The following is a 27913-nucleotide window of genomic DNA, read 5'->3' on the forward strand; positions in this document are numbered from 1 at the left end:
ACAGAAAAATTAATAAAGAGACAAAGAAACCAGTAACGGGGTTGTTAATGCCACCGTGTATTATATATACACCTGCCTCCGTAACCCCTGGTGTGCCACCATTACATAGGACCACGGGTAAATAAACATTTCATACAACGATCTTTGCATACCCCTTTGCAAACTGTGTTGCTGACACCCAGGTTGGGCGTGCGCTATTGGTGACAGTATATTCCTGTTCCCCTAACATATGGACACATATGGACATAGTTTACTGCCTTTATTATTAGCAGGAGTGTTATGTAATTTTAGGTTACACTCCCGTGTGGTCCTGTGCAACACTTAGTGGTCATTTATAATACATGGTGGCATTACCAACCTCATTATTGGGTTCTTTGTCTCTTTATTAATTTTTCTCTATGTAAATGTCTATTTTTGACTCATTGTCAAATAAAATTGTATATTTTTAATATTAAGTAGCAAGGGGTCGTTCTTCTCCTTTGTCACATGTTATTTAGAGTCGCTACAAATTCATGGCCACTTTACTTACAGGTAAATGAAGATGTTATATTGGACCTTTTTTGAGATACATGACAATGGCATCTATTCTCTGTGAATTCTCAGATGTCTCACAAGAACAGATTTGCGAACAAAGAATTTCCCACATTCTGAACAGAAGAACGGCTTCTCCCCTGTGTGAGTTTTTTGATGTTGCAAAAGATTTGATTTGTGGATAAAACATTTTTCACATTCTGGACATGAAAATTGCTTCTCCCGTGTGTGAGCTTTTTGATGTACATCTAAAATTGTCTTTTGGTTAAAACACTTTCCACATACCGAGCATGAAAATGGCCTCTCCCCTGTGTGGATTCTCAGATGTCTAACAAGTGTTGATTTTTGTATAAAACATTTCCCACATTCTGAACATGAGAATGGCTTCTCCCCTGTGTGAGTTTTTTGATGCGTCAAAAGATATGATTTTTGAATAAAACATTTTCCACATTCTGCACACGAAAACGATTTCACTCCCTTGTGGGTTTTTAAATGTGCAGCAAGCTGTGGTTTCATAGTAAAACATTTTCCACATTCTGAGCATGAATACGGCTCCTCTCCTCTGTGAGCTCTTTCGTGTTGATCATGACTTTTGTGACTTTTATTTTGCTTAACAGCCTTCTGTGAATCAGGAGATAGGACTTGTTCATCAGCAGAAAGATCTCGGGTATGAAGGGCTGAGGGTATATCTGGGATAATGGCACACTCTTCATATGTATGACCCATGATACCATGATGATCTGCTTTAAAACCTGGAGATTGGCGTTCTTCTAAGTTCTTAGTACAGTCATCTGCTCAAAAAAAAAGTTTACTTTAATATTTTGAAATCATAGAACAGTAAAACAAATATTTTATATGAATAACTAAAACGTTTTCCAGCATATTAATATTGATGATCTATCCTGCTCTAATTGAGCATACGTAAGGGTTTTTTTCTATAGTAAATGGGTTGTGCGTGTGAACACCAGGGAGCTCACAACCCACTGTGGGGAGCGCTCATAAAGCAAATACCCAACGCAATCGGGGGGGGGGGGGGGATGCTATGTTGGCTGTACGCCTACTGAAGACCCCAGTGCCTGCCATCACAGAGATCTGTTGAAGCTCAGCTTGTGGCTGCGCTTCAAAGGTCACTGTGATTTTTACTATATGCAGTAAAAGTTAAGTATTGCTGTATATATTACCAGTGATCAGACGATCACAGGTTCATGTCCCATGGGGACAAATAAATAAGTTAAAAAGGAAAAAAAAAAAAGTAATGAAAAAAAAAAATTCTAAATCACCCCTTTTCCTCAACTAAAAATAGATATATTAAAAAAGTCTGATCAAAATATTAAATGAATTAACCCGATTGGTAAACAGCAGAAATAGAAAAAAATTCAAAACAGAAAAATTGCGACTTTTTTGATAGCCACAAGGCAGCAAAAATGTGATGTTAAGACATGAACTTTTAAACATGGCTGATATACTCAGAATGAGGAATAAGGGAGGGGATACTGACATCAGAGCTTACATCAGGGCTGGGCTACAGGGAGAGAGAGAGGAAAAAATGTCTAAAAGGCAAACATTACCGTATAGTAAAGCAACAGTACAATACAATACCGTATGATTCCCAAGTCGTGGGACATGACATCTACCTCAAAATTGTATGAATAAAAATGTTGACTTGCTCCGCAAAGAATATAAGCTCCATCGACCCAAAAAATTGGAACGTTAAGAGTCTCCAAAAATGGCAACACAAAAGAAAATACCTGTACACCTGAAAAAACTACCTGTACACGTTTGATTATGATGCCAAGTTATATTTACCACACAATATAAGGTGTAAAAACAATTACCAAAATAACAATGTCATAATTGTGTTTTTCTCGCAATATAACCTATGTTCTGCTTAGATTCAGCTCATGGATAAATGTCCTGATATTTCCAATTTGCTGTGAGTCAAGGAGAGCTTGTCCTGACTGTGCAGAATCTCCCAGCCCGTGTAGACACACTGTTTCGGACACCTGCAGATTCACTACCAGTTTCTCAACACCTGCCACAGCCTAATATGCACCTGCAATATTTATCTTCAGACACATCTCCCCATATGCCCACTTTGACAGAGCAGGCAGGGACAGCAGGTTGGTGAACAATCCAAAAACCTTTGTTGGGATTGGGAGAATAACACACCAAACATAGATATGATTCCTTAGAGTCTGCAAGTTCGCCACACAAAAGGGACAAATCCGTGGGCGCCACCAGGTAATCCGATGCCAAGAAAGATGCAACAACAGCCTTTAGACTAGCTTGTCAAATCCAGGAGGGTGGCAAGTGACCTCCAATCTCCATACACGGCACCAGCAACAGATCCTCGCCCTTCACAAGACACAGCCCCTCTCTTGGGATCGGCCCCCTGGTTGGGCAGATTTACTCACACCTAGTGTTGAGCGATACCTTCCGATATCGGGAAATATCGGATCGGATTGGATCGAACCGATACCGAAAAAGTATCGGATATCGCCGATTCCGATACCGGAAACCAATGCAAGTCAATGGGACAGAAATATCGGAATGAAAATAAACCCTTTCTTTCCTTGTAGGTTAATTCTACATGAAGGAAAACAACTAAGAATAATGTAGAATGTATTGGGGGAGGTGGGGGAGACAATAAAGGCATAGAGGTTTAGCCCAATCAAATGGAATAGCAGGAATTTATATATTTTTTTAAGACGTTCTGAGTTACAGAAATATTGACTATGTTAAGTATTTTTATATATTTATGTTTCACTACTTCCATGCTCTTCACCTTCTTTTTTACTTCTCCCACACTTTCTCTTTCATCATCTTCAGCATCTTTTTCATCCACTTCTTCTTCACCTTCTTCATCTTCTTCTTCTTCACCTTCTTCGTATTATTCTTTTTTTTTACATTCTTCATATTCTACTTCTTCATCTTCTTCTTCTTCATCATATTCTTATTTGTGGCAGGCATTCCTGTAGTTGTTATCTATAAAAGGTTGGACATTACACCTTTCGTTCTGCCCGTCACAAAAGATTTACAACAGGATTTGTCCGCGTTCAGTTTGGCCTGCAGCAGCAGGTCTTTTCCAGGGGCACCATGAGGAGGAACGGACTCACCCCCATACACTGCTTAGTCATCTTCTGCTTATAATTTAGATATTATCTTTTGCTCTGATTTTTAGTCTTATGCTTAATGTTCTTCCGCTTTTTGTTCTGCAGCTTCTTGTATTTCTGCTTCTTGGCTTTCTGTCTCTTGTTCTTCTGTATCTTGGTGCTTGTCTTCTCTTCTTTGTCCTCTTGGTCAACTTCTTCAGGGTCATCTTCTTGGTCTTCTTCGGGGTGGTCTTCAGGGTCGTCGTCTTCGGGGGTCCTCGTCTTCGGGGTCCTCGTCTTCTTCGGGTTGGTCTTCTGGGTCCTCGTCTTCGGGGTCCTCGTCTTCTTCGGGGTGGTCTTCAGGGTCCTCGTCTTCTTCGGGGTGGTCTTCAGGGTCCTCGTCTTCTTCGGGGTGGTCTTCAGGGTCCTCGTCTTCTTCGGGGTGGTCTTCAGGGTCCTCGTCTTCTTCGGGGTGGTCTTCAGGTTCACCTGCCCCGACAAACCTGGCCTGTGCATGAAAGACTGCTTCGAAAGGTACCATACTTCCATGCACTACTAAATTCATTTCTGACTTACACAAATGACTTATGACAACCTGACGAACATTACACAACTGACGTAGGACAACCTGATGAACACTACACAACTGATGTATGACACTACATTATAAAATTCACATATCAGGAATCAGTAGATCAGTTCCAAAAAGGGGGCACTTGTTGGGCATTTTCACTGTTTAGGCACATCAGGGGCTCTGCAAATGCGACATGACACCCACAGAACATTCCATCAAAGTCTGCATTCCAAAACGTCACTCCTTCCCTTCCGAGCCCTGACATGTGAACAAACAGTAGTTTTCTCCCACACATGGGATATCAGCATACTCAGGAGAAATTGCACAACAAATTTTGAGGTCCACTATCTCCTGTTACCCTTGTGAAAAAAAATTTTTGGGCTAAAATAACATTTTTGTGGAAAAAATTTGATTTTTTTATTTTATTTTCACAAGTCAACGTTATAATTTTCTGTGAAGCACCTGGGGATTCAAGGTGCTCACCACACATCTAGATAAATTCATTGGGGGGGGGTCTAGTTTCCAAAAACGGGGCACTTGTTGGGAATTTCCACTGTTTAGGCACATCAGGGGCTCTGCAAATGTGACATGATGCTCACAGACCATTCCATCAAATTCTACATTCCAAAGTGTCACTCCTTCCCTTCCCTGACGTGTGCCCAAACAGTAGTTTTCTCCAACAAATGGGATATCAGTGTACTCAGGGGAAATTGCACAACAACTTTTCGGGTCCAATTTCTCCTGTTACCCTTGTGAAAATAAAAAAATGCGGCTAAAAGATTGTTTTTGTGGGGCTCTACGTTATAAACTTTTTCGAAACACTTGGGGGTTCAAAGTGCTCACCACACATCTAAATAAGTTCCTTAAGGGGTCTAGTTTCCAAAATGGGGTCACTTGTGTGGGGTTTCCACTGTTTAAAGACATAAGGGGCTCTCCAAACGCGACATGACGTCCCCTCTTAATTCCAGCGAGTTTTGCGTTGAAAACGTCAAAGGGTACTCCTTCCCTTCCGAGCACCCAAACAATGGCTTTCTCCCCACATATGGGGTATCAGCGTACTCAGGAGAAATTGCACAACAACTTTTGAGGTCCAATTTCTCTTGCTACCTAAATTAAACTTTTAGTGAAAAAAAGTTAAATGTTAATTTTTTTCCTTTCACATTCGATTAATTGCTGTGAAGCACATGAAGGGTTAATAAACTTCTTGAATGTGGTTTTGAGCACTTTAAGGGTTGCAGTTTTTAGAATGGTGTCACTTTTTGATACTTTCTGTCATAGAGATCCCTCAAAGTGACTTCAAATGTGATGTGGTCCCTAAAAAAAATGATTTTGTAAATTTTGCTGTAAAAATGAGAAATCACTGGTCAACTTTTTAACCCTTATAACTTCCTAATAAAAAAAAAAATTGGGTTCCAAAATTGTGCTGATGTAAAGTAGACATGTGGGAAATGTGATTAACTATTTTGTGTGACATATCTCTCTGATTTAAGGGCATAAAAATTCAAATTGTAAAAAATTGTGAAATTTTCAAAATTTTTCATAAAAATTCCGATTTTTTTCACAAATAAACGCAAGTCATATCGAATAAATTTTACCACTATCATGAAGTACAACATGTCACGAAAAAACAGTCTCAGAATCAGGGAGATCCGTTGAAGCGTTCCAGAGTAATTACCTCATAAAGGGACAGTGGTCAGAATTGTAAAAATTGGCCTGGTCATTAACGTGCAAACCACCCTCGGGGATAAAGGGGTTAATATTATGACCCTTAGTAATCACCTCACACTGATCAGAGGTCTATTAGGTGAATCTATAGATATAAAGCAGAAAATGTGCGTCCTGAACGATCTTAAATCTCAGTTATGAAAACCGCCTCACAGTCAGACTCTTATAGTCGTCCACAGCAACCAATCAGAGCTCGGCTTTCACTTTACCTCAGCAGCTTCAATGCTGAAAGCTGTATTCTAGTTGCTATAGGCAACCAGAACGATCTTACTGTGAGACAATTCTCATAAATGAGGCCCCAGTTACTACTTCAGTGGCTATAGGTGATCAGAACGATCTTACTGTGAGGTAATTCTCATAAATGAGGCCCCAGTTACTTCGGCAACAGCCATTGCTATAATTACAGACTTTAGAGCGACTTATCAGGTTGCCCCACCCTAGCGACTATATGGTTGCTGCCCCTTTAAAAGTGATTCTTTGGGTGCTGTCACTTTAAATCCTTAAGACCCTTTGGGCAAAAACCGTGGTTTTGCATTCAACACACAGACCCCCATTTTCTCCTTTATTTCCATAGAGCCTGAATTCAGGGGAGGGGGGCAAATCTCGCGAAAGGAGGAGATTTCGAGTTTTAATGTTCTCAGTATTTTTAGTCTGGTGTTAAAGATGGCCGTGCAAAATTTCATTCAAATCTGGTGAAAAACGTGGTTTTGTATTTAATGGACGGACTACCACAGATTTTCGGCTTTATATTTATATAGATTTGATAATAAAACATTTCTGACATTCTGAAGATTAAAATATTTTTCGTTTGTGAGCGCTTTGAGGTCCAATTAGTACTGAAACTCGAGATGATCAAATCCGCTAAAATTCTAATTTGTCTGATCTCTCAGATTTATCAAGGAAATTCAATTCAAATCCAAGTTATTTATTTCAAAATGAATGTTGGTTTTCTACACACTGACCAGGTCTATTACATCGATATGCGCCATGGGGAACGCTTGCCGTAACATCACAAAGTGTGCAGCATTGTCAGAGGACTAGTCGGCGTCAGGAGCTCCGGTGAAGAAAGAAGCACCGTATGTTTTCACACCTTTTACTAACCTTCCACGACCGAGTAATTTTCTACAAAAATTGTATACTGGAGAATATAGGGAAAATATATATTCTTGTACAGTGTTAGCCAGTAGATAGAAAAATATTTAGATTTGAGAGTCCTCAGTGGTTGATACCTTTTAACCCTAGAACGCATGACCGTAAAAATCTACTTTTTCACATACCTGGGGCCTTTTAGGCCCGTGTGCAAATAACATGGAATAACTCAAACAAAAATGACAAACAACTATATACCTGAGGAATACCTTAGAGTTTCAAAATTCTAACTAAAGTAATCTTGCAGAAAATAGAAAACAATTAACAGGGCGGGCCTGCGAGGCCCCAGGTATGCGTTCTAGGGTTAATGGCTAACTGAAAAGATGTATGCCTGATGAAGAGACCTGAGTAGTCTCGAAAGCTTGCAATTTGTTACCATCTTTTCAGTTAGCCATTAAAAGGTATCAACCACTGAGGACTCTCAAATCTAAATATTTTACTGGAGAATAGAAATTTTTGTAAGTTTTCAAGAGAATTCAATTCCACTGGGATAAATCCACTCATCCCTACTTCAAACAGTTTCCACATAGAGAAAGGAGAAGAACGACCCCTTGCTACTTAATGTTAAATATATACAATTTTATTTGACAATGAGTTAAAAATAGAAATTACATACAGAAAAATTAATAAAGAGACAAAGAAACCAGTAACGGGGTTGTTAATGCCACCGTGTATTATATATACACCTGCCTCCGTAACCCCTGGTGTGCCACCATTACATAGGACCACGGGTAAATAAACATTTCATACAACGATCTTTGCATACCCCTTTGCAAACTGTGTTGCTGACACCCAGGTTGGGCGTGCGCTATTGGTGACAGTATATTCCTGTTCCCCTAACATATGGACACATATGGACATAGTTTACTGCCTTTATTATTAGCAGGAGTGTTATGTAATTTTAGGTTACACTCCCGTGTGGTCCTGTGCAACACTTAGTGGTCATTTATAATACATGGTGGCATTACCAACCTCATTATTGGGTTCTTTGTCTCTTTATTAATTTTTCTCTATGTAAATGTCTATTTTTGACTCATTGTCAAATAAAATTGTATATTTTTAATATTAAGTAGCAAGGGGTCGTTCTTCTCCTTTGTCACATGTTATTTAGAGTCGCTACAAATTCATGGCCACTTTACTTACAGGTAAATGAAGATGTTATATTGGACCTTTTTTGAGATACATGACAATGGCATCTATTCTCTGTGAATTCTCAGATGTCTCACAAGAACAGATTTGCGAACAAAGAATTTCCCACATTCTGAACAGAAGAACGGCTTCTCCCCTGTGTGAGTTTTTTGATGTTGCAAAAGATTTGATTTGTGGATAAAACATTTTTCACATTCTGGACATGAAAATTGCTTCTCCCGTGTGTGAGCTTTTTGATGTACATCTAAAATTGTCTTTTGGTTAAAACACTTTCCACATACCGAGCATGAAAATGGCCTCTCCCCTGTGTGGATTCTCAGATGTCTAACAAGTGTTGATTTTTGTATAAAACATTTCCCACATTCTGAACATGAGAATGGCTTCTCCCCTGTGTGAGTTTTTTGATGCGTCAAAAGATATGATTTTTGAATAAAACATTTTCCACATTCTGCACACGAAAACGATTTCACTCCCTTGTGGGTTTTTAAATGTGCAGCAAGCTGTGGTTTCATAGTAAAACATTTTCCACATTCTGAGCATGAATACGGCTCCTCTCCTCTGTGAGCTCTTTCGTGTTGATCATGACTTTTGTGACTTTTATTTTGCTTAACAGCCTTCTGTGAATCAGGAGATAGGACTTGTTCATCAGCAGAAAGATCTCGGGTATGAAGGGCTGAGGGTATATCTGGGATAATGGCACACTCTTCATATGTATGACCCATGATACCATGATGATCTGCTTTAAAACCTGGAGATTGGCGTTCTTCTAAGTTCTTAGTACAGTCATCTGCTCAAAAAAAAAGTTTACTTTAATATTTTGAAATCATAGAACAGTAAAACAAATATTTTATATGAATAACTAAAACGTTTTCCAGCATATTAATATTGATGATCTATCCTGCTCTAATTGAGCATACGTAAGGGTTTTTTTCTATAGTAAATGGGTTGTGCGTGTGAACACCAGGGAGCTCACAACCCACTGTGGGGAGCGCTCATAAAGCAAATACCCAACGCAATCGGGGGGGGGGGGGGGGATGCTATGTTGGCTGTACGCCTACTGAAGACCCCAGTGCCTGCCATCACAGAGATCTGTTGAAGCTCAGCTTGTGGCTGCGCTTCAAAGGTCACTGTGATTTTTACTATATGCAGTAAAAGTTAAGTATTGCTGTATATATTACCAGTGATCAGACGATCACAGGTTCATGTCCCATGGGGACAAATAAATAAGTTAAAAAGGAAAAAAAAAAAGTAATGAAAAAAAAAAATTCTAAATCACCCCTTTTCCTCAACTAAAAATAGATATATTAAAAAAGTCTGATCAAAATATTAAATGAATTAACCCGATTGGTAAACAGCAGAAATAGAAAAAAATTCAAAACAGAAAAATTGCGACTTTTTTGATAGCCACAAGGCAGCAAAAATGTGATGTTAAGACATGAACTTTTAAACATGGCTGATATACTCAGAATGAGGAATAAGGGAGGGGATACTGACATCAGAGCTTACATCAGGGCTGGGCTACAGGGAGAGAGAGAGGAAAAAATGTCTAAAAGGCAAACATTACCGTATAGTAAAGCAACAGTACAATACAATACCGTATGATTCCCAAGTCGTGGGACATGACATCTACCTCAAAATTGTATGAATAAAAATGTTGACTTGCTCCGCAAAGAATATAAGCTCCATCGACCCAAAAAATTGGAACGTTAAGAGTCTCCAAAAATGGCAACACAAAAGAAAATACCTGTACACCTGAAAAAACTACCTGTACACGTTTGATTATGATGCCAAGTTATATTTACCACACAATATAAGGTGTAAAAACAATTACCAAAATAACAATGTCATAATTGTGTTTTTCTCGCAATATAACCTATGTTCTGCTTAGATTCAGCTCATGGATAAATGTCCTGATATTTCCAATTTGCTGTGAGTCAAGGAGAGCTTGTCCTGACTGTGCAGAATCTCCCAGCCCGTGTAGACACACTGTTTCGGACACCTGCAGATTCACTACCAGTTTCTCAACACCTGCCACAGCCTAATATGCACCTGCAATATTTATCTTCAGACACATCTCCCCATATGCCCACTTTGACAGAGCAGGCAGGGACAGCAGGTTGGTGAACAATCCAAAAACCTTTGTTGGGATTGGGAGAATAACACACCAAACATAGATATGATTCCTTAGAGTCTGCAAGTTCGCCACACAAAAGGGACAAATCCGTGGGCGCCACCAGGTAATCCGATGCCAAGAAAGATGCAACAACAGCCTTTAGACTAGCTTGTCAAATCCAGGAGGGTGGCAAGTGACCTCCAATCTCCATACACGGCACCAGCAACAGATCCTCGCCCTTCACAAGACACAGCCCCTCTCTTGGGATCGGCCCCCTGGTTGGGCAGATTTACTCACACCTAGTGTTGAGCGATACCTTCCGATATCGGGAAATATCGGATCGGATTGGATCGAACCGATACCGAAAAAGTATCGGATATCGCCGATTCCGATACCGGAAACCAATGCAAGTCAATGGGACAGAAATATCGGAATGAAAATAAACCCTTTCTTTCCTTGTAGGTTAATTCTACATGAAGGAAAACAACTAAGAATAATGTAGAATGTATTGGGGGAGGTGGGGGAGACAATAAAGGCATAGAGGTTTAGCCCAATCAAATGGAATAGCAGGAATTTATATATTTTTTTAAGACGTTCTGAGTTACGGAAATATTGACTATGTTAAGTATTTTTATATATTTATGTTTCACTACTTCCATGCTCTTCACCTTCTTTTTTACTTCTCCCACACTTTCTCTTTCATCATCTTCAGCATCTTTTTCATCCACTTCTTCTTCACCTTCTTCATCTTCTTCTTCTTCACCTTCTTCGTATTACTCTTTTTTTTTACATTCTTCATATTCTACTTCTTCATCTTCTTCTTCTTCATCATATTCTTATTTGTGGCAGGCATTCCTGTAGTTGTTATCTATAAAAGGTTGGACATTACACCTTTCGTTCTGCCCGTCACAAAAGATTTACAACAGGATTTGTCCGCGTTCAGTTTGGCCTGCAGCAGCAGGTCTTTTCCAGGGGCACCACGAGGAGGAACGGACTCACCCCCATACACTGCTTAGTCATCTTCTGCTTATAATTTAGATATTATCTTTTGCTCTGATTTTTAGTCTTATGCTTAATGTTCTTCCGCTTTTTGTTCTGCAGCTTCTTGTATTTCTGCTTCTTGGCTTTCTGTCTCTTGTTCTTCTGTATCTTGGTGCTTGTCTTCTCTTCTTTGTCCTCTTGGTCAACTTCTTCAGGGTCATCTTCTTGGTCTTCAGGGTCGTCGTCTTCGGGGGTCCTCGTCTTCGGGGTCCTCGTCTTCTTCGGGTTGGTCTTCTGGGTCCTCGTCTTCGGGGTCCTCGTCTTCTTCGGGGTGGTCTTCAGGGTCCTCGTCTTCTTCGGGGTGGTCTTCAGGGTCCTCGTCTTCTTCGGGGTGGTCTTCAGGGTCCTCGTCTTCTTCGGGGTGGTCTTCAGGGTCCTCGTCTTCTTCGGGGTGGTCTTCAGGGTCCTCGTCTTCTTCGGGGTGGTCTTCAGGGTCCTCATCTTCTTCGGGGTGGTCTTCAGGGTCCTCGTCTTCTTCGGGGTGGTCTTCAGGGTCCTCGTATTCAGGGTCGTCGTCTTCGGGGTCCTCGTCTTCTTAGGGTTGGTCTTCAGGGTCCTCGTATTCAGGGTCGTCGTCTTCGGGGGTCCTCGTCTTCGGGGTCCTCGTCTTCTTCGGGTTGGTCTTCTGGGTCATCGTCTTCGGGGTCCTCGTCTTCTTCGGGGTGGTCTTCAGGGTCCTCGTCTTCTTCGGGGTGGTCTTCAGGGTCCTCGTCTTCTTCGGGGTGGTCTTCAGGGTCCTCGTATTCAGGGTCGTCGTCTTCGGGGTCCTCGTCTTCTTAGGGTTGGTCTTCGGGGTCCTCGTCTTCAGGGTCCTCGTCAGGGAGATCTAGAGTGATTACCAAGAACCATTTCAAAAAGCTTGAACTTGAAAATGTAGCAGAAGGTACAAGAAAGCTGAGGAACTACCGAGAACCAGCTGACGGTACTGGAACCCGGATGGGTAGCAGAAGGTACAAGAGCCAATGGAACTGCCGAAGACCAGCTGACGGTACTGGAACTCGGTTACTAAGCAGGAGGTACCTGTGCCAGAAAGCACTACCAAGGACCAGCAGACGTTGGTGGAACTTGGATACCGAGAAGGAGGCACCTAATCCAAAGGCACTGCCGAGAACCAGCTGACGGTACTGGAACCCGGATGGGTAGCAGAAGGTACCCATGTAAAAAAAAGTTCAAGGCCGCGAGCCGGCCGCAGTTACCAAAACCCACAGTCCTACAGGGGGTGCTTGTCCTATTGGCACTATGGAACCAGCCTTCATTGCCAGATCCCGCAGCCCACATAGGAGTCACCTAAACTGCAGGCACCATAGAGTCGGCTAACCCGACCGCAACACGACAGGACAACGCATTGGAGGCAAAGTGACGTTGACACTACCCGGAAACAGCTGGCGTGCTGGAACCAGGCTGGGCAGGAGGGAGTACCCGTGCCAAAGTCACTGCCGAGAACCAGCTGACGGTACTGGAACCCGGATGGGTAGCAGAAGGTACAAGAGCCAATGGAACTGCCGAAGACCAGCTGACGGTACTGGAACTCGGTTACTAAGCAGGAGGTCCCTGTGCCAGAAAGCACTACCAAGGACCAGCAGACGTTGGTGGAACTTGGATACCGAGAAGGAGGCACCTAATCCAAAGGCACTGCCGAGAACCAGCTGACGGTACTGGAACCCGGATGGGTAGCAGAAGGTACCCATGTAAAAAAAAGTTCAAGGCCGCGAGCCGGCCGCAGTTACCAAAACCCACAGTCCTACAGGGGGTGCTTGTCCTATTGGCACTATGGAACCAGCCTTCATTGCCAGATCCCGCAGCCCACATAGGAGTCACCTAAACTGCAGGCACCATAGAGTCGGCTAACCCGACCGCAACACGACAGGACAACGCATTGGAGGCAAAGTGACGTTGACACTACCCGGAAACAGCTGGCGTGCTGGAACCAGGCTGGGCAGGAGGGAGTACCCGTGCCAAAGTCACTGCCGAGAACCAGCTGACGGTACTGGAACCCGGATGGGTAGCAGAAGGTACAAGAGCCAATGGAACTGCCGAAGACCAGCTGACGGTACTGGAACTCGGTTACTAAGCAGGAGGTACCTGTGCCAGAAAGCACTACCAAGGACCAGCAGACGTTGGTGGAACTTGGATACCGAGAAGGAGGCACCTAATCCAAAGGCACTGCCGAGAACCAGCTGACGGTACTGGAACCCGGATGGGTAGCAGAAGGTACCCATGTAAAAAAAAGTTCAAGGCCGCGAGCCGGCCGCAGTTACCAAAACCCACAGTCCTACAGGGGGTGCTTGTCCTATTGGCACTATGGAACCAGCCTTCATTGCCAGATCCCGCAGCCCATATAGGAGTCACCTAAACTGCAGGCACCATAGAGTCGGCTAACCCGACCGCAACACGACAGGACAACGCATTGGAGGCAAAGTGACGTTGACACTACCCGGAAACAGCTGGCGTGCTGGAACCAGGCTGGGTAGGAGGGAGTACCCATGCCAAAGTCACTGCCGAGAACCAGCTGACGGTACTGGAACCCGGATGGGTAGCAGAAGGTACAAGAGCCAATGGAACTGCCGAAGACCAGCTGACGGTACTGGAACTCGGTTACTAAGCAGGAGGTACCTGTGCCAGAAAGCACTACCAAGGACCAGCAGACGTTGGTGGAACTTGGATACCGAGAAGGAGGCACCTAATCCAAAGGCACTGCCGAGAACCAGCTGACGGTACTGGAACCCGGATGGGTAGCAGAAGGTACCCATGTAAAAAAAAGTTCAAGGCCGCGAGCCGGCCGCAGTTACCAAAACCCACAGTCCTACAGGGGGTGCTTGTCCTATTGGCACTATGGAACCAGCCTTCATTGCCAGATCCCGCAGCCCACATAGGAGTCACCTAAACTGCAGGCACCATAGAGTCGGCTAACCCGACCGCAACACGACAGGACAACGCATTGGAGGCAAAGTGACGTTGACACTACCCGGAAACAGCTGGCGTGCTGGAACCAGGCTGGGCAGGAGGGAGTACCCGTGCCAAAGTCACTGCCGAGAACCAGCTGACGGTACTGGAACGCGGATGGGTAGTAGAAGGTACAAGAGCAAATGGAACTACCGAGAACCAGCTGGTGGTGCTGGAACCCAGGGTAAATACTAAAAACAGAGTGGAGCCAGAGGTGTAATTGGAGCAAGTTTTAAATCCGTAGTACAGTGGATGTGGACAAAGCAGGAGAATTTGCCGGACACACAGCTGGGGATCAGCTGACGTTACTGAACCCCAATAACACTGGAGCAAGCGTTGACTGTGCAGACAGCACTTCTGAGCAGCAACTAGCGGTATTGGAGCCCAGGGTAAATACTAAAAACGGAGGAGCCAGAGGTGTATTTGGAGGAGGTTTTAAATCCGTAGTACAGTGGATGTGGACAAAGCAGGAGAATTTGCCGAACACACAGCTGGGGATCAGCTGACGTTACTGAACCCCAATAACACTGGAGCAAGCGTTGACTGTGCAGACAGCACTTCTGAGCAGCAACTAGCGGTATTGGAGCCCAGGGTAAATACTAAAAACGGAGGAGCCAGAGGTGTATTTGGAGGAGGTTTTAAATCCGTAGTACAGTGGATGTGGACAAAGCAGGAGAATTTGCCGGACACACAGCTGGGGATCAGCTGACGTTACTGAACCCCAATAACACTGGAGCAAGCGTTGACTGTGCAGACAGCACTTCTGAGCAGCAACTAGCGGTATTGGAGCCCAGGGTAAATACTAAAAACGGAGGAGCCAGAGGTGTATTTGGAGGAGGTTTTAAATCCGTAGTACAGTGGATGTGGACAAAGCAGGAGAAATTGCCGGACACACAGCTGGGGATCAGCTGACGTTACTGAACCCCAATAACACGGCAGCAAGTGTTGACTGTGCAGACGGCACTTCCGAGCGCCAACTGGCGGTGTTGGAGCTCAGGGATAATACTGAAAACAGAGGAGCCAGAGGTGTAATTAGAGAAACGTTCAAATCTGTAGTAGTGAGAATGTGGACAGAGCAGGAGAAATTGCCGTCCGCACAGCAGGGGAACAGCTGACGTTACTGAACCCCAATAACACGGCAGCAAGTGTTGACTGTGCAGACGGCACTTCCGAGCGCCAACTGGCGGTGTTGGAGCTCAGGGATAATACTGAAAACAGAGGAGCCAGAGGTGTAATTGGAGAAACGTTCAAATCTGTAGTAGTGAGAATGTGGACAGAGCAGGAGAAATTGCCGTCCGCACAGCAGGGGAACAGCTGACGTTACTGAACCCCAATAACACGGCAGCAAGTGTTGACTGTGCAGACGGCACTTCCGAGCGCCAACTGGCGGTGTTGGAGCTCAGGGATAATACTGAAAACAGAGGAGCCAGAGGTGTAATTGGAGAAACTTTCAAATCTGTAGTAGTGAGAATGTGGACAGAGCAGGAGAAATTGCCGTCCGCACAGCAGGGGAACAGCTGACGTTACTGAACCCCAATAACACGGCAGCAAGTGTTGACTGTGCAGACGGCACTTCCGAGCGCCAACTGGCGGTGTTGGAGCTCAGGGATAATACTGAAAACAGAGGAGCCAGAGGTGTAATTGGAGAAACTTTCAAATCTGTAGTAGTGAGAATGTGGACAGAGCAGGAGAAATTGCCGTCCGCACAGCAGGGGAACAGCTGACGTTACTGAACCCCAATAACACGGCAGCAAGTGTTGACTGTGCAGACGGCACTTCCGAGCGCCAACTGGCGGTGTTGGAGCTCAGGGATTACAGTGCAGGTGGTAGAAACATGAACAGAACAGGAGACCTGGATACTGTTGCCAACCAATTATTTATTCTGGAAGAGGACTGGCAAATTCATGAGAGATCCAGGCCTTGTTCATTTTGAGAAAAGTAAGCCGGTCAACGTTATCGGAGGATAGTCGCATGCGACGGTCTGTTAGTACACCACCTGCGGCACTAAAGACGCGTTCCGATAATACACTAGCAGCAGGGCAAGCTAGCACCTCCAATGCATACTGACTAAGCTCTGGCCATGTATCCAGCTTACAGACCCAAAACTTGAAGGGAGAAGAGCCGTCTGGGAGTACACTAAGAGGGCAAGACATGTAGTCTGTCACCATCTGACGGAAACGTTGCCTCCTGCTGACTGGAGCCGTCTGTGATGGTGTAGACATTTGTGGCGGCGGGGACACAAAACTTTGCCACATTTCGGCCATACTGGTCTTGCCTTGTGCTGAGGCGCTGCTTCTGCTCCCTCTTTGTGCAGAGCTTCCTCCACTGCCTCGACGCACTGAGCTGATTTGTAAAGCACTAGCAGCACTGCTCTCGTTTGGAATGGAGAACATGATGGAATGCACCAGTGCGTCTTGGTACTCCCGCATTTTATGCTCCTGGTTCAACGGTGTTATGAGGCTTTGTAAGTTGTCCCGGTAGCGAGGATCTAGGAGGGTGGACACCCAATAATCAGCCGTGTTGAGAATGTGGGCGATGCGGCGGTCGTTTCTCAGGCACTGCAGCATGAAATCAACCATGTGCTGCAGACTGCCAACTGGCCAAGAAACGCTGTCCCCTGCTTGAGGCGTGATCTCTGCCTGCTCTGCATCACCCCACCCTCGCTCTAGATACTGACTACTAGAGCATTGTGTACCTCCCTCCTCTGGACAGATGTCTTCCTCATCCATTGACTCCTCCTCATCCTCCTCACAAAGTGTCCCCTGCCTAGGCCTTTGTGAGGAACCACGTTGCGCAGACTGTAGAGAAGCAGATGGCATTTGTGACTCCTCATCCTCCACCTCTTCCAAAACCTCGTCCCTTAGTGCTTGCAGTGTTTTTTCAAGCAGGCAGATAAGAGGGATAGTCATGCTGACTAGTGCATCATCTGCACTCGCCATCCGCGTGGAATAATCGAAGGCACGCAAAACATGGGAAATATCCTTCATAGAGGCCCACTCAGTGGTGGTGAAGTGTGAACAGCGCGCACTGCGACTTGTTTGCGCCTGCTGCAGCTGGTACTCCATTACTGCTGCCTGCTGCTCACACAACCTCTCCAACATATGTAACGTTGAATTCCACCTGGTGGGTAGGTCACATATGATGCGATGTTCCGGAAGACGTAATCGGCGCTGCAGAGCTGCAATGCGTGATCTTGCATTGCTGGAACGCCGCAAGTGAGCGCACTCTATGCGGACCTTGTGAAGCAGTGCATCAAGATCCGGATAGTCCCTCAAAAAACTCTGCACGACCAAGTTGAGCACATGTGCCAGACATGGGATGTGAGTGAGGTTGCCTAGGCCCAGAGCTGCCACCAGATTTCGGCCATTGTCACACACTACCATGCCTGGCTGGAGATTCGCTGGCACAAACCACACGTCGCTCTGCTGCTTGATGGCATTCCAGAGCTCCTGCGCTGTGTGGCTTCGATTCCCCAAAGAAATTAATTTTAATACGGCCTGTTGACGTTTGGCCACGGCTGTGCTCATATCGGTCATCATAACAGGTAACCGTTCACGGGTCGATGTGGAGGTAGACCGTGACTGCTCCTGCAGCGCTGATTCAGAGGAACTGGAGTATGAGGAGGAGTCAATGTGTACAGACTGGATTCCTGCAATCCTTGGAGTTGGCAGAACACGTACAGCGCCACTCTCAAGATTTGTACCCGGCTCCACAACATTTACCCAATGGGCAGTGAGGGAAAGGTATCGTCCCTGTCCATGCTTACTGGTCCACGCATCGGTGGTCAGGTGGACCTTGCTACTGACGGCGTTTTGTAGCGCATGTTTAATTTTTCCCTCCACATGATGTTGCAGGGCAGGGACGGCTTGCCTGCTGAAATAAAAGCGGCTGGGCACGTTGTATTGTGGGACTGCCAATGCCATAAAGTTACGGAATGTGTCAGTCTCCACCAGCCTGAATGATAGCATTTCAAGGGCCAGTAGTTTAGCAATGCCAGCATTCAGAGCCTGTGCTCGGGGGTGGTTTGCCGAGTATGGGCGCCTTTTCTCCCATGCCTGTGCCAACGATGGCTGTAGACTGGCCTGGGAGTGTGAGGATGACTGGGAAAGTGGTGCTGTGGGTGGAATTACACTGTGTCTCTGTACAACAGTAACAGAGATTCTTCCATGGCGATCCTGTGAGGAAGCCGAACCAGCTGTGTGTGAGCTGGATGAAGAGGCTACAACACGAGCTGAAGAGGTGGTAGGTGGAACTGTAGGTTGGCCTAGGTCTTCAGTGTGTTTTTGTAACTCCACCACGTGCTTGGTCCGCACATGTTTCCACATATTTGTGGTATTGAGGTTGCTGACACTTTTCCCTCTTTTCACCTTCTGATTACACAGCTTGCATTTGACAAAGCAAATGTTATCTGCAACTGTGTCAAAAAAGGACCAGGCACTGCAAGTCTTGGGAGCGCCCGCTTTGGATTTTGGAAGAGCCATGCTCCTAATGGGTGCCGAAGTGGAGGCTACAGGCAACCAAGTCTGCCCCCTCCCTCTCCCTCCTTCTTGGGCCGTTCGGGGAATCTCTTCCTCAGAGCTGCTCCCACCACCTTCCTGTCCCTCACGCCATGATGGGTCAAGGACCTCATCATCTACACCACCCTCTTCAAACAACTGCTTCTCCTGGGTAGTCTCGACAGCACAGTACGCACCAGAAAGTGGCACCTGAGTCTCATCATCAGATGCGTACTGAGGTGTGCTGCTGACCATAGGCACTGGCCCACCCGCCTCTTCAGATTCAGAGAGACAAAACAGTTGCGCATCACTGCATACTACCTCTTCTTCAAATTCTAGAATTCTGCTTGGCTGGCCCCCTCTTTCCAAGCCAAGAGATTCAGAGAACAGAAGTAGAGATGGCTCCTGTCCAGGGCTCTCTGACTGCCTGGGCAATTTGGCAGGTGGTGAAGAGACAGATGGGTGCTCTTCAGTGCTCAGGACCTGAGAGGATCTGGAACTAATTGAAGTCGATGCGTTAGCTGCCATCCATCCGACAACAGCTTCAATTTGGTCCTCGCGCAGCAGTGGGGTACGGCTAGCTCCTACAAAGCTGCGCATAAAGGACTGTTCCCTGGTAAAACTGGGGGATGCTGAGTCACTGGTGCCCGCAGCAGGCACAGAATCCCCACGTCCTCTCCCTGCAGGCACAGAATCCTCACGTCCTCTCCCTGCAGAAACTCCACGCCCACGCCCATATGCCTTACTCCCTGCCTTCTTCATCTTGGTAGACTGATAAAGATAGGCAGAAAAGTACTAAGGGCTTAGTGTGCTTATTCCTGAACAGCTGCTAACAGGTATAAGAAACACTAATTTTATAAAGTGTGGACTAGACTTTAATATGAGCTAATGTGGCCTACACAACTGTAAAGTGGAGTGTTTGGTGAACTTTATTTAGGTTTTTTTTGTCACAAAAAGACACTGGATGTGCCTAAAGATGTAATAACGATAGTATCACAAACTTTTTGTAGCTATTACAATGTAGGAAGGTAACCTACAATGCAATAGATGAGGCTGCAAAAAATAGGCTAATACTAATCTGGCTGGGGCTGCAGGGCCCAATGCTGCAGAAAGGCTCCTCTAACTACTCCTATATAGTGTGTTTGGAACCAATTTAGCTGAATACGGATGGAACCACCACACTAATAGGAGATATCAGGAAAAATTATGAATTGGCAATAAAGGACAATGTATGAGGCAGTGACACACACTGAGTGCACTACAACCAGACGGGGTTGAAGCACACACTACAGGGTGAGCTGCACTCATACACCAGACCTTGCAGACAGCGGTGAACAGTACAGATGCAGAGCACTGTGCACTAGCGCTGCAAGACCAAAAAAAATTCTCTATCTACTCCTATATAGTGTGTTTGGAACCAATTTAGCTGAATACGGATGGAACCACCACACTAATAGGAGATATCAGGAAAAATTATGAATTGCCAAAAAAGGACAATGTATGAGGCAGTGACACACACTGAGTGCACTACAACCAGAAGTGGTTGAAGCACACACTACAGGGTGAGCTGCACTCACACACAGAGACCTTGCAGAAAGCGGTGAACAGCACAGAGAACTGTGCACTAGCACTGCAAGGCACAGCGATTTATAAAGTAGCTTGGGTAAAGCAGAATAGACCAAATAGGTAGCTAAAACTGTCCCTCAGAACAACAGCGTCCTATCCCTAACTGAATTCACAGCAGAGTGAGCTCAAAATGGCGGCGGCGGCTTTTATAGTGCATCATGACATCATTTCAGCAGCCAATCACAGCCATGCCATTAGTTAAGATGCCTACATGCCTAACAGGATGTGCCCACACTTCTTAGGATCCTCATTGGCTGAATAAAATGAAAATGGCTCATTGCATTATAGGAACTTCCGATTCCGGTATACGATATTGCAAAAGTATCGGAATTAAGTATCGGAATTCCGATACTGCGAATATCGGCCGATACCCGATATTTCAGTATCGGAATGCTCAACACTACTCACACCCCACCCCCTTAAACATTTACTACACTTAGCTCAAAGGATGAAGAAGCTTTCAGAAGCCCAGTCTCCAGCCTGTCTGCATGGTTGTGTATTAGGGAGGCCCCATGCAGAGAGGAACAAAGACACATGTGCCCCCATCAGATTCAGGACAGAAAATGCTAATGTAGGCCTGATATAATATGGTGCATGAAAACAGGCTGGTGGTGACTCTGTTACAACCCCTTCCCCCCTGAACAGACTAGTGACCTCAACAGGTAGACATGGCTGACTTATGGCTTCTCCTGTTTGGACAATCTATTAGCATTTTGGTGTTGGCTCCCTCTTCTGGATATCATATGATAAAGTTACAGGGTTAAAGGTCTGGGCTCCATTTCGCATCCTCTTTAAGTTAAACTCTGCTTCTTGCACCCACAAATCGGCATTGTAGATCTCCCACATCATTTCCTAGGAAAATATCTGCAGGCAGGCCACTTATCACCCCAACCACACGTTGCTGGACCATGAGTAAGACTTCTTGTCGAAACACGTAGATTCTAATCTTTACATTGCACTATTGCTGAAATGTTTTTGGAGCATTATTTTAATGGCTAATAAAAGCTAAGCTTTATAGTCTTGTATTTAAGCCTTTTTTTCGCTGGATCACCTGCATTTTTCATGATTTCTCCATTGCTCTCCAGCTAATTCAATGCTAATCCCAGGTCCTTGCTGTATTGCCTCTCGCTGAACCACTCTGGGATGAGCTATGGTGAGAAATGCCCTAGAGTCACAAAACCCAAGAACTCTCCAACCGTCCATCAAGATCTCCAGTATGTGCTTTCTTTGATGATTAGAGGAACTTGTGACTGTAGCCCGCACCCCATAAAGCCCTAATGGTCAAACATGGGTGCCTGAGTCATTAGGCAAGTCAATTTGGAGGGGTGAAACCTTTTCCTCCATTGTATTTGGCTGTGAATAATTGATAGGCCGATTTGGTGCAGGGTCATTCCTGAATTGACCATGACGGCAGGTGTCTGCGCTGTGTCACACTCCTTCCCATTTGCATTCTGGGGAACGAGGTAAAGGAACCTGGAGGCTGAAATCCATGTGAGGGTCCATGAGGTGGTTTTTGGGGTTGAAGACGATTCCTCCACTGTATTGCTGGGCATGTGGCCTGCAGATTCCCAGGGTGCCCACAGCCATAACACCTGCACTCTACAACTTTCTCTCCTTGTCGCATTCCAGAGGATGAGGTAGGACTAGATGAAGGTGATTCACATTGGTATCAACATGAGGTGGTGATCTTGTGGGACAGTAGACCTTGGAGACTGAAGGACTAGAAACTACCAGTGGTAGGGTGTTTGTAGTTTTTTCTCCATCCACCAGTATCTTTTTCCACTGAGACCTGATGGTGAGAACCTCATCAGCTAAATGGGCAGCTTGTTCTACTGTTGCTGGTTTTTGCTCAAGTACCCATTCCCTGATCTAAGCATGGCACTTGGCAAAGAACTGTTCTTTTAAAGATGACCTGGATGATGGTCTCTTGAGTTATGGCCCCCTCTTTCTCCAGCCAGTGATGACACGCCAGTTTGATCCTATAGGCATACATTTTAAAAGAGCCTTCCCCATTACAGGCTAACGAGCGAGAGTCCTGTAAGTGTCTGGAGTAACTGCACAATGTTCCAGTATGGTTTATTTAATGTCCTCATACTCGTGGTCCCACCATGTGTCCATAGCTCGATATGCTTCTGCAGCTCCACCCTCTAAGAAACCCACCAGATGTCTGACCTGCTCCATTTCTGGAACTTCCATTAACTGACATTGATGGTCAAAGTCTTGGAAGAATCCCTCAATGTGCCCTGAAGACTCATTAAATGGCTTAAAGGCCTTGCAAAACACTCTTGGGGCTTCCCTTGTGGTGGGTGTTGTGATTAATGTCCGCTTGAGGCTTCTAGCTGCTTCCAAAGCAAGCTGTCTTTCATGAGCTCTCTGAATGGCAGCCCGTTTATCTACTATGGTGGCTTCATCCCCTAGCAATGCCACATCATCCTCCTACTACACAACCCACTGACTTTTCCGGGTTTTTACCTCCAGATCCTGTCTTTCCTCCACTTTCTCTGGGAGTCCTTCTCTTGTGCGATCTTTTAAAGCTAGCTCCTTCCAAAACCTCAGTTAGTTGATCTTTGAACAGTCCTTTGTAACTGATCCCTAATTCATGGGCCTTTGTTTGTAGGTTCCCCACAGTTCAACCTGTATCCAGTTTGTGACGGGGTATGTGACAGAGCAGGCAGGGACAGCAGGCCAGTGAAAAATCCAACAAGCTTTATTGGGACTGGGAGAATAAACACCAAACGCACATGATATGGTTCCTTAGAGTCTGTAAGATGGCCACACAAAAGGGACAAATCCAGGGGCGGCACCCGGTAATCTGACGCCAAGCAAAATGCAACAAAAGTCTTAAAACTAATTCCACAAATCCAGCAGGCTGGCAAGACCTCACAATCCCACATGGCAACTGATCTCCAATCTCCATACACAGCACCCGGACCTGGCCTCAGCAACAGATCCTCATCCTTCACAAGACACAGCCCCAACTACCAAACCAAAACATCAGACAATGTGAACTGAGGTCTAAGATGGCAGACATACAAGAAACAGAGGCATGTTCACACTAGCAAAAAAGAAGCAAGACAAAAATATATCTCATACCCTACCATAATTATATATAAATGTAAAGCAAAATTGCATAATAAATATAGGGTACTTAGTGAACTATTTTTGATCAAAAAAAGTATACAAGCCGTCCCACCAGCGGCAAGGTGACCCTAAATTGGGACGGTACCTATACTGCCTATATTAAAAACCTTACTGTATATCAAAGTTGAAGTAATGCATATAAAAGGGTAGACAAATAGGACCGGGTCCCAACTCCAGACCACCTAGGCCCGTGGTAAGCTACATATATACCAATCAGCTCAACAAAGGGGATGCCACACCCTTAAATTGCACAGAATGCAAACAAGTCAAAAAACCAGACAATGTGAACTGAGGTTTTTTGACTTGTTTGCATTCTGTGCAATTTAAGGGTGTGGCATGCCCTTTGTTGAGCTGATTGGTATATATGTAGCTTACCACGGGCCTAGGTGGTCTGGAGTTGGGACCCGGTCCTATTTGTCTACCCTTTTATATGCATTACTTCAACTTTGATATACAGTAAGGTTTTTAATATAGGCAGTATAGGTACCGTCCCAATTTAGGGTCACCTTGCCGCTGGTGGGACGGCTTGTATACTTTTTTTGATCAAAAATAGTTCACTAAGTACCCTATATTTATTATGCAATTTTGCTTTACATTTATATATAATTATGGTAGGGTATGAGATATATTTTTGTCTTGCTTCTTTTTTGCTAGTGCAAACCAAAACATGTGGCTTATTGTTTCCCCTCTCTTGGGATCAGACTCCTGATGGGGCAGAGATACTCACACCCCACTACCTTAAACATTTACTGCAGTTAGCTCAAAAGGATGAAGAAGCTTCCAGAAGCCCAGTCTCGAGCCTGTCTGCAGGGTTGTGAATTAGGGAGGCACCCTGCAGAGCGGAACCATGTGCCCTCACCAGATTCAGGACAGAAAATGCTAATGTAGGCCTGGTTATAGTATGGTCCATGAAAACAGTCTGGGAGCGACAGTCTGCCAACACTTCTGCAGGTTTTTATGGAGACTAAGTCCTGCCAGGGCATTTCGAATCAGTGCACCGTACATTTTGAGTTATGTCCCTGGCGATTTTTTCTGACCAGTGCAAAGTGGCATACATCTTTTCTTTGCTGTCTGTGGACGCTTTGATGTGAGCTGTGCCATTGTGGGAATGGAATGACCCTATGTTGAATTCCATACCTTTCCTGTCTACCTTCTGTAAAGGGTTTGATGAACCGTAATGTATCCACTCCACCGCTGATTCCATATTTCTGCTCACACAAGGGTCTCGTTCTGTGGCTCATTATGCCATCCAGTTCTACACACTGTCTGCTGAATTGATCTAGAACAATGACGCCCTCCTCCTGGCTATTTTTTATGCTGGCTTCTCTAGTCGGATCAAAAATCAGCTCACGGGTAGAGATTTGCCTTTCACCCTTGATGACTTGATTTCCTTTGCCACCCGAGTGGAGTTGCGACTTAAAGAACGTTCTAAGGCAAAAAACACTTTATTTCTGAGTGTCACATTCTGAAACGTCTCTGAAATCTCCTCCCAGAAAAACTGAACCGGAATCCATGGAGATTGGTCGGAACAGATTATCTCTAGCTGAAAGATCCTGCCGTCTTACTGGTGGACTCTGTTTATATTGTGGTGAACGGAATCATATCGCACAAATGGTTCCAAACTGAAGGCCAAATGCGAAAAACTTCAGACCCTAGAGAAAGAGGCAGGCGTCACCCTGAGATTAACTAAAAATAAATTGCTTGTCCCTGTCTCTTTTTCTTACAGTTCCTCTGTGTTCATGGGACAATTTTACGGACTTCTCTTTAGCAAAAAGGCAGAAAATTCCTTTAGTTTCTTTGCAGACGCCCCTGAAGCTAACTTCTGTGAATGGCTCCACAATTCCTGGTAGTCATATCCAATTCCGGACAGTGAAGGTAACTCTTTAGATTGGTGCACTACACGTTGAAGACATTTCTTTTTTAGTTTTGTCATTTTCTGATGCACTGGTGCTTGTGGGACTTCCATGGCTATAGCTACAGAATCCGGTCATTGACTGGTCTGACCAGATCACTCAGTGAGGATCACCTTGTTTTCATAACTTCTACAGAATTCCACCTCACCCACCTTCTCAGAAACTCTGCTCTTTATCTGCTGCTTCTAATATTCAGGACTCAAATATATCAGGACTCTAAAGATGCCAAAGAGACCTGCAGGGAAGACGTGACCGAGCCGGAGTATGTCCGTGCTTCAGCTTCTTCCTTTTCCAACTCACCACCTGCAGGTCGTCCTGTCGCCCTCAACAGATTTTCTTCTACAAGCAAAACAGTCCTGCTTCTAAACTGGGAGTACTGTTACGCATCTGCCTCGGTTTGGCAGGGCTTCATCACCTTCATCTATAGCCGCTGCCCTCTGCTGTGCTCCAAGCCGGGTTTTACAAGTGGCCCAGCCTGCCCCCATATGATTATCTGCCTAGGCCTGTATTAGGTACTAGGTAGATATAAGACTCTTGGTTCTGTTTCTTCAACTGTGCTTCACACCTGCTTTCCAGTGTCCTGCCTGGTGCCTCCAGTTCTTCTAGTACCTACTCCATATCTGCTTTCCAGTGTCCAGTCTGCCTGTGACTTTCAATGCTTCAAGTCCTTGCTCCATACATGCCCGAGATCCATGTCCCCACCTTGAGCTAAGAAGATGCACCTCACAAGGTCAGTCTTATAACAATGGTAGATTTCTGAAAATTAACATTAGCTAATGTGAGAGAGGCCTTTAGTTGCTTCGGAGGTTACCTTGGGTTCCTCAGTTACCTCATAGATTATTAAACATTTTGCATTGTGAGTGATTTTTTATAACCAACGACTCATGGAAAGGGCATTAACGGTCTTGAATTTTCTCCATTTGTACAAAATCTCTTAGAAGTCCAAACTTGGTAGAAATAGCTTTGCAACCTATTCCAGCTTAATAAACATCAACAGGTCTTCTTCTGAGGTCCTCAGAAATGTAATTTATTGTGCCATGATACACATCCTCCAATATGTTGTGAAGATCAAACTTTGATAGATCCTTGTTCTCTATATAAAACAGGTCGCCCACTCAGACCTGATTGTCATCCTGTTAGTTGGAATCCCCAGACTCTAATTTTGCCTTGAAATTATTCAAATTATCACAGACGTGTGATATTGGATCATTTTCCACAGTAAAAAAAAAATGGCAGTCTAATATTTTTGACTCATTTATTTGATTTGATTCTTTATCTGCTTTTAGGACTTGTGTGAAAATCTGATGCAGCTCGAGTCAAATTTATGCAGAAACGTGGAAAATTCTGAAGGGCTCAAAAACACTCAACCACCAATGTATTTGTGGTAGAAATGGCACAATGTTCAGCACAGATGAGTGATGTTAGTGCGGCACAGGGGTGACATGAAGCGGCTCTGTAACATGTGCAGGCGAGGAGCAGTCACCGTCCATGCTGCGGATGGTAGCAGGGTTTAAAATTACAGTGATCACTGAAAAGGAGACACTCGTCATTCACGCTAATGATGTGTTATGTGATAATGACGATCTACTATCGCCGTCTCTTCAGAGTCCCAGGTGAGCAGCATTACTGAAACAGAGCTGTAATCTCCCATCCTCTCCTGTTATTTGGGGGGACGTCTCCATGTTCTGTATTTTGTCACCAAACACTGACATGAGATTAATAGGAGCTAATGGTTTCTGAGTCACAAACTGGACAAATTCTTTCCTTCATCAGAACTGACATCAGATGATGAAGAAATCGGCCGCTCACATAAGTATAATTCATCTCCAGCTGTATATTATCATCCATATTATAAATGCACGACCTGTGACATCACATATAACAGGATCACATTATTATCTATTCAGATTGTGGCTGAACAGTGAATATTCATCTAAAGCTCCTCACCTGGGCGGTTATCTGTAGGGGTCTCCTCTTTACACCGCTGATCGCCTTTCACATTTCTCTCTGGAGCAGTAATATTGTTCAGATCTTTATCCGGATCCAAAAGCTGCAAAACAAATATTGTAAAAGTCCCCGATGATTGGAGAAGTCACCGGGAATAATGGTGAGAAGATCCGGACATGTCTGTGATCAGCTGTGATCCTGCCGTCTCCACCGCTCTCATTACACAAGTATAAAACATCTAATACTGGAGGAGAAGACAAGACTGAACACAAGGAGGTCACAGCCGTCTACACATCATAGGGGAGATCTCCATCTACCTGATGGTCCTGTGCAGGAGGAGGAGCGGGACATCTCTCTGGGGTTGTCCTCTTACTGGAGAGACCTGCAGGAGACACAGACAGGACTGACATCATTATTACAGACAGAGAATTATAGGCCGTGTGGATTTAGTCCTGTCTATCACCTGGTGATGT

At 44.8% G+C, this 27913-nt stretch overlaps 1 protein-coding gene across 1 annotated transcript; it reads right to left on the reverse strand.

Annotated features, from left to right (window-relative positions):
- Positions 1–435: 435 nt before the first annotated feature.
- On the reverse strand, positions 436–11332 carry LOC141274846 (uncharacterized). The gene is made up of 3 exons (XM_073686343.1): positions 11002–11332; positions 8273–9007; positions 436–1322 (listed from the first exon to the last, which is right to left on the reverse strand). The coding sequence occupies exons 2-3, from the start codon at positions 8940–8942 to the stop codon at positions 583–585; spliced, it is 1410 nt and encodes a 469-aa protein (XP_073542444.1). The 5' UTR covers positions 8943–9007; positions 11002–11332; the 3' UTR covers positions 436–582.
- Positions 11333–27913: the final 16581 nt, after the last annotated feature.

The sequence above is a fragment of the Phyllobates terribilis genome, unplaced genomic scaffold (assembly GCF_046119375.1).
Source record: "Phyllobates terribilis strain yellow unplaced genomic scaffold, ASM4611937v1 Scaffold_1__5_contigs__length_1240528914, whole genome shotgun sequence".
Taxonomy (NCBI): Eukaryota; Metazoa; Chordata; class Amphibia; order Anura; family Dendrobatidae; genus Phyllobates; species Phyllobates terribilis.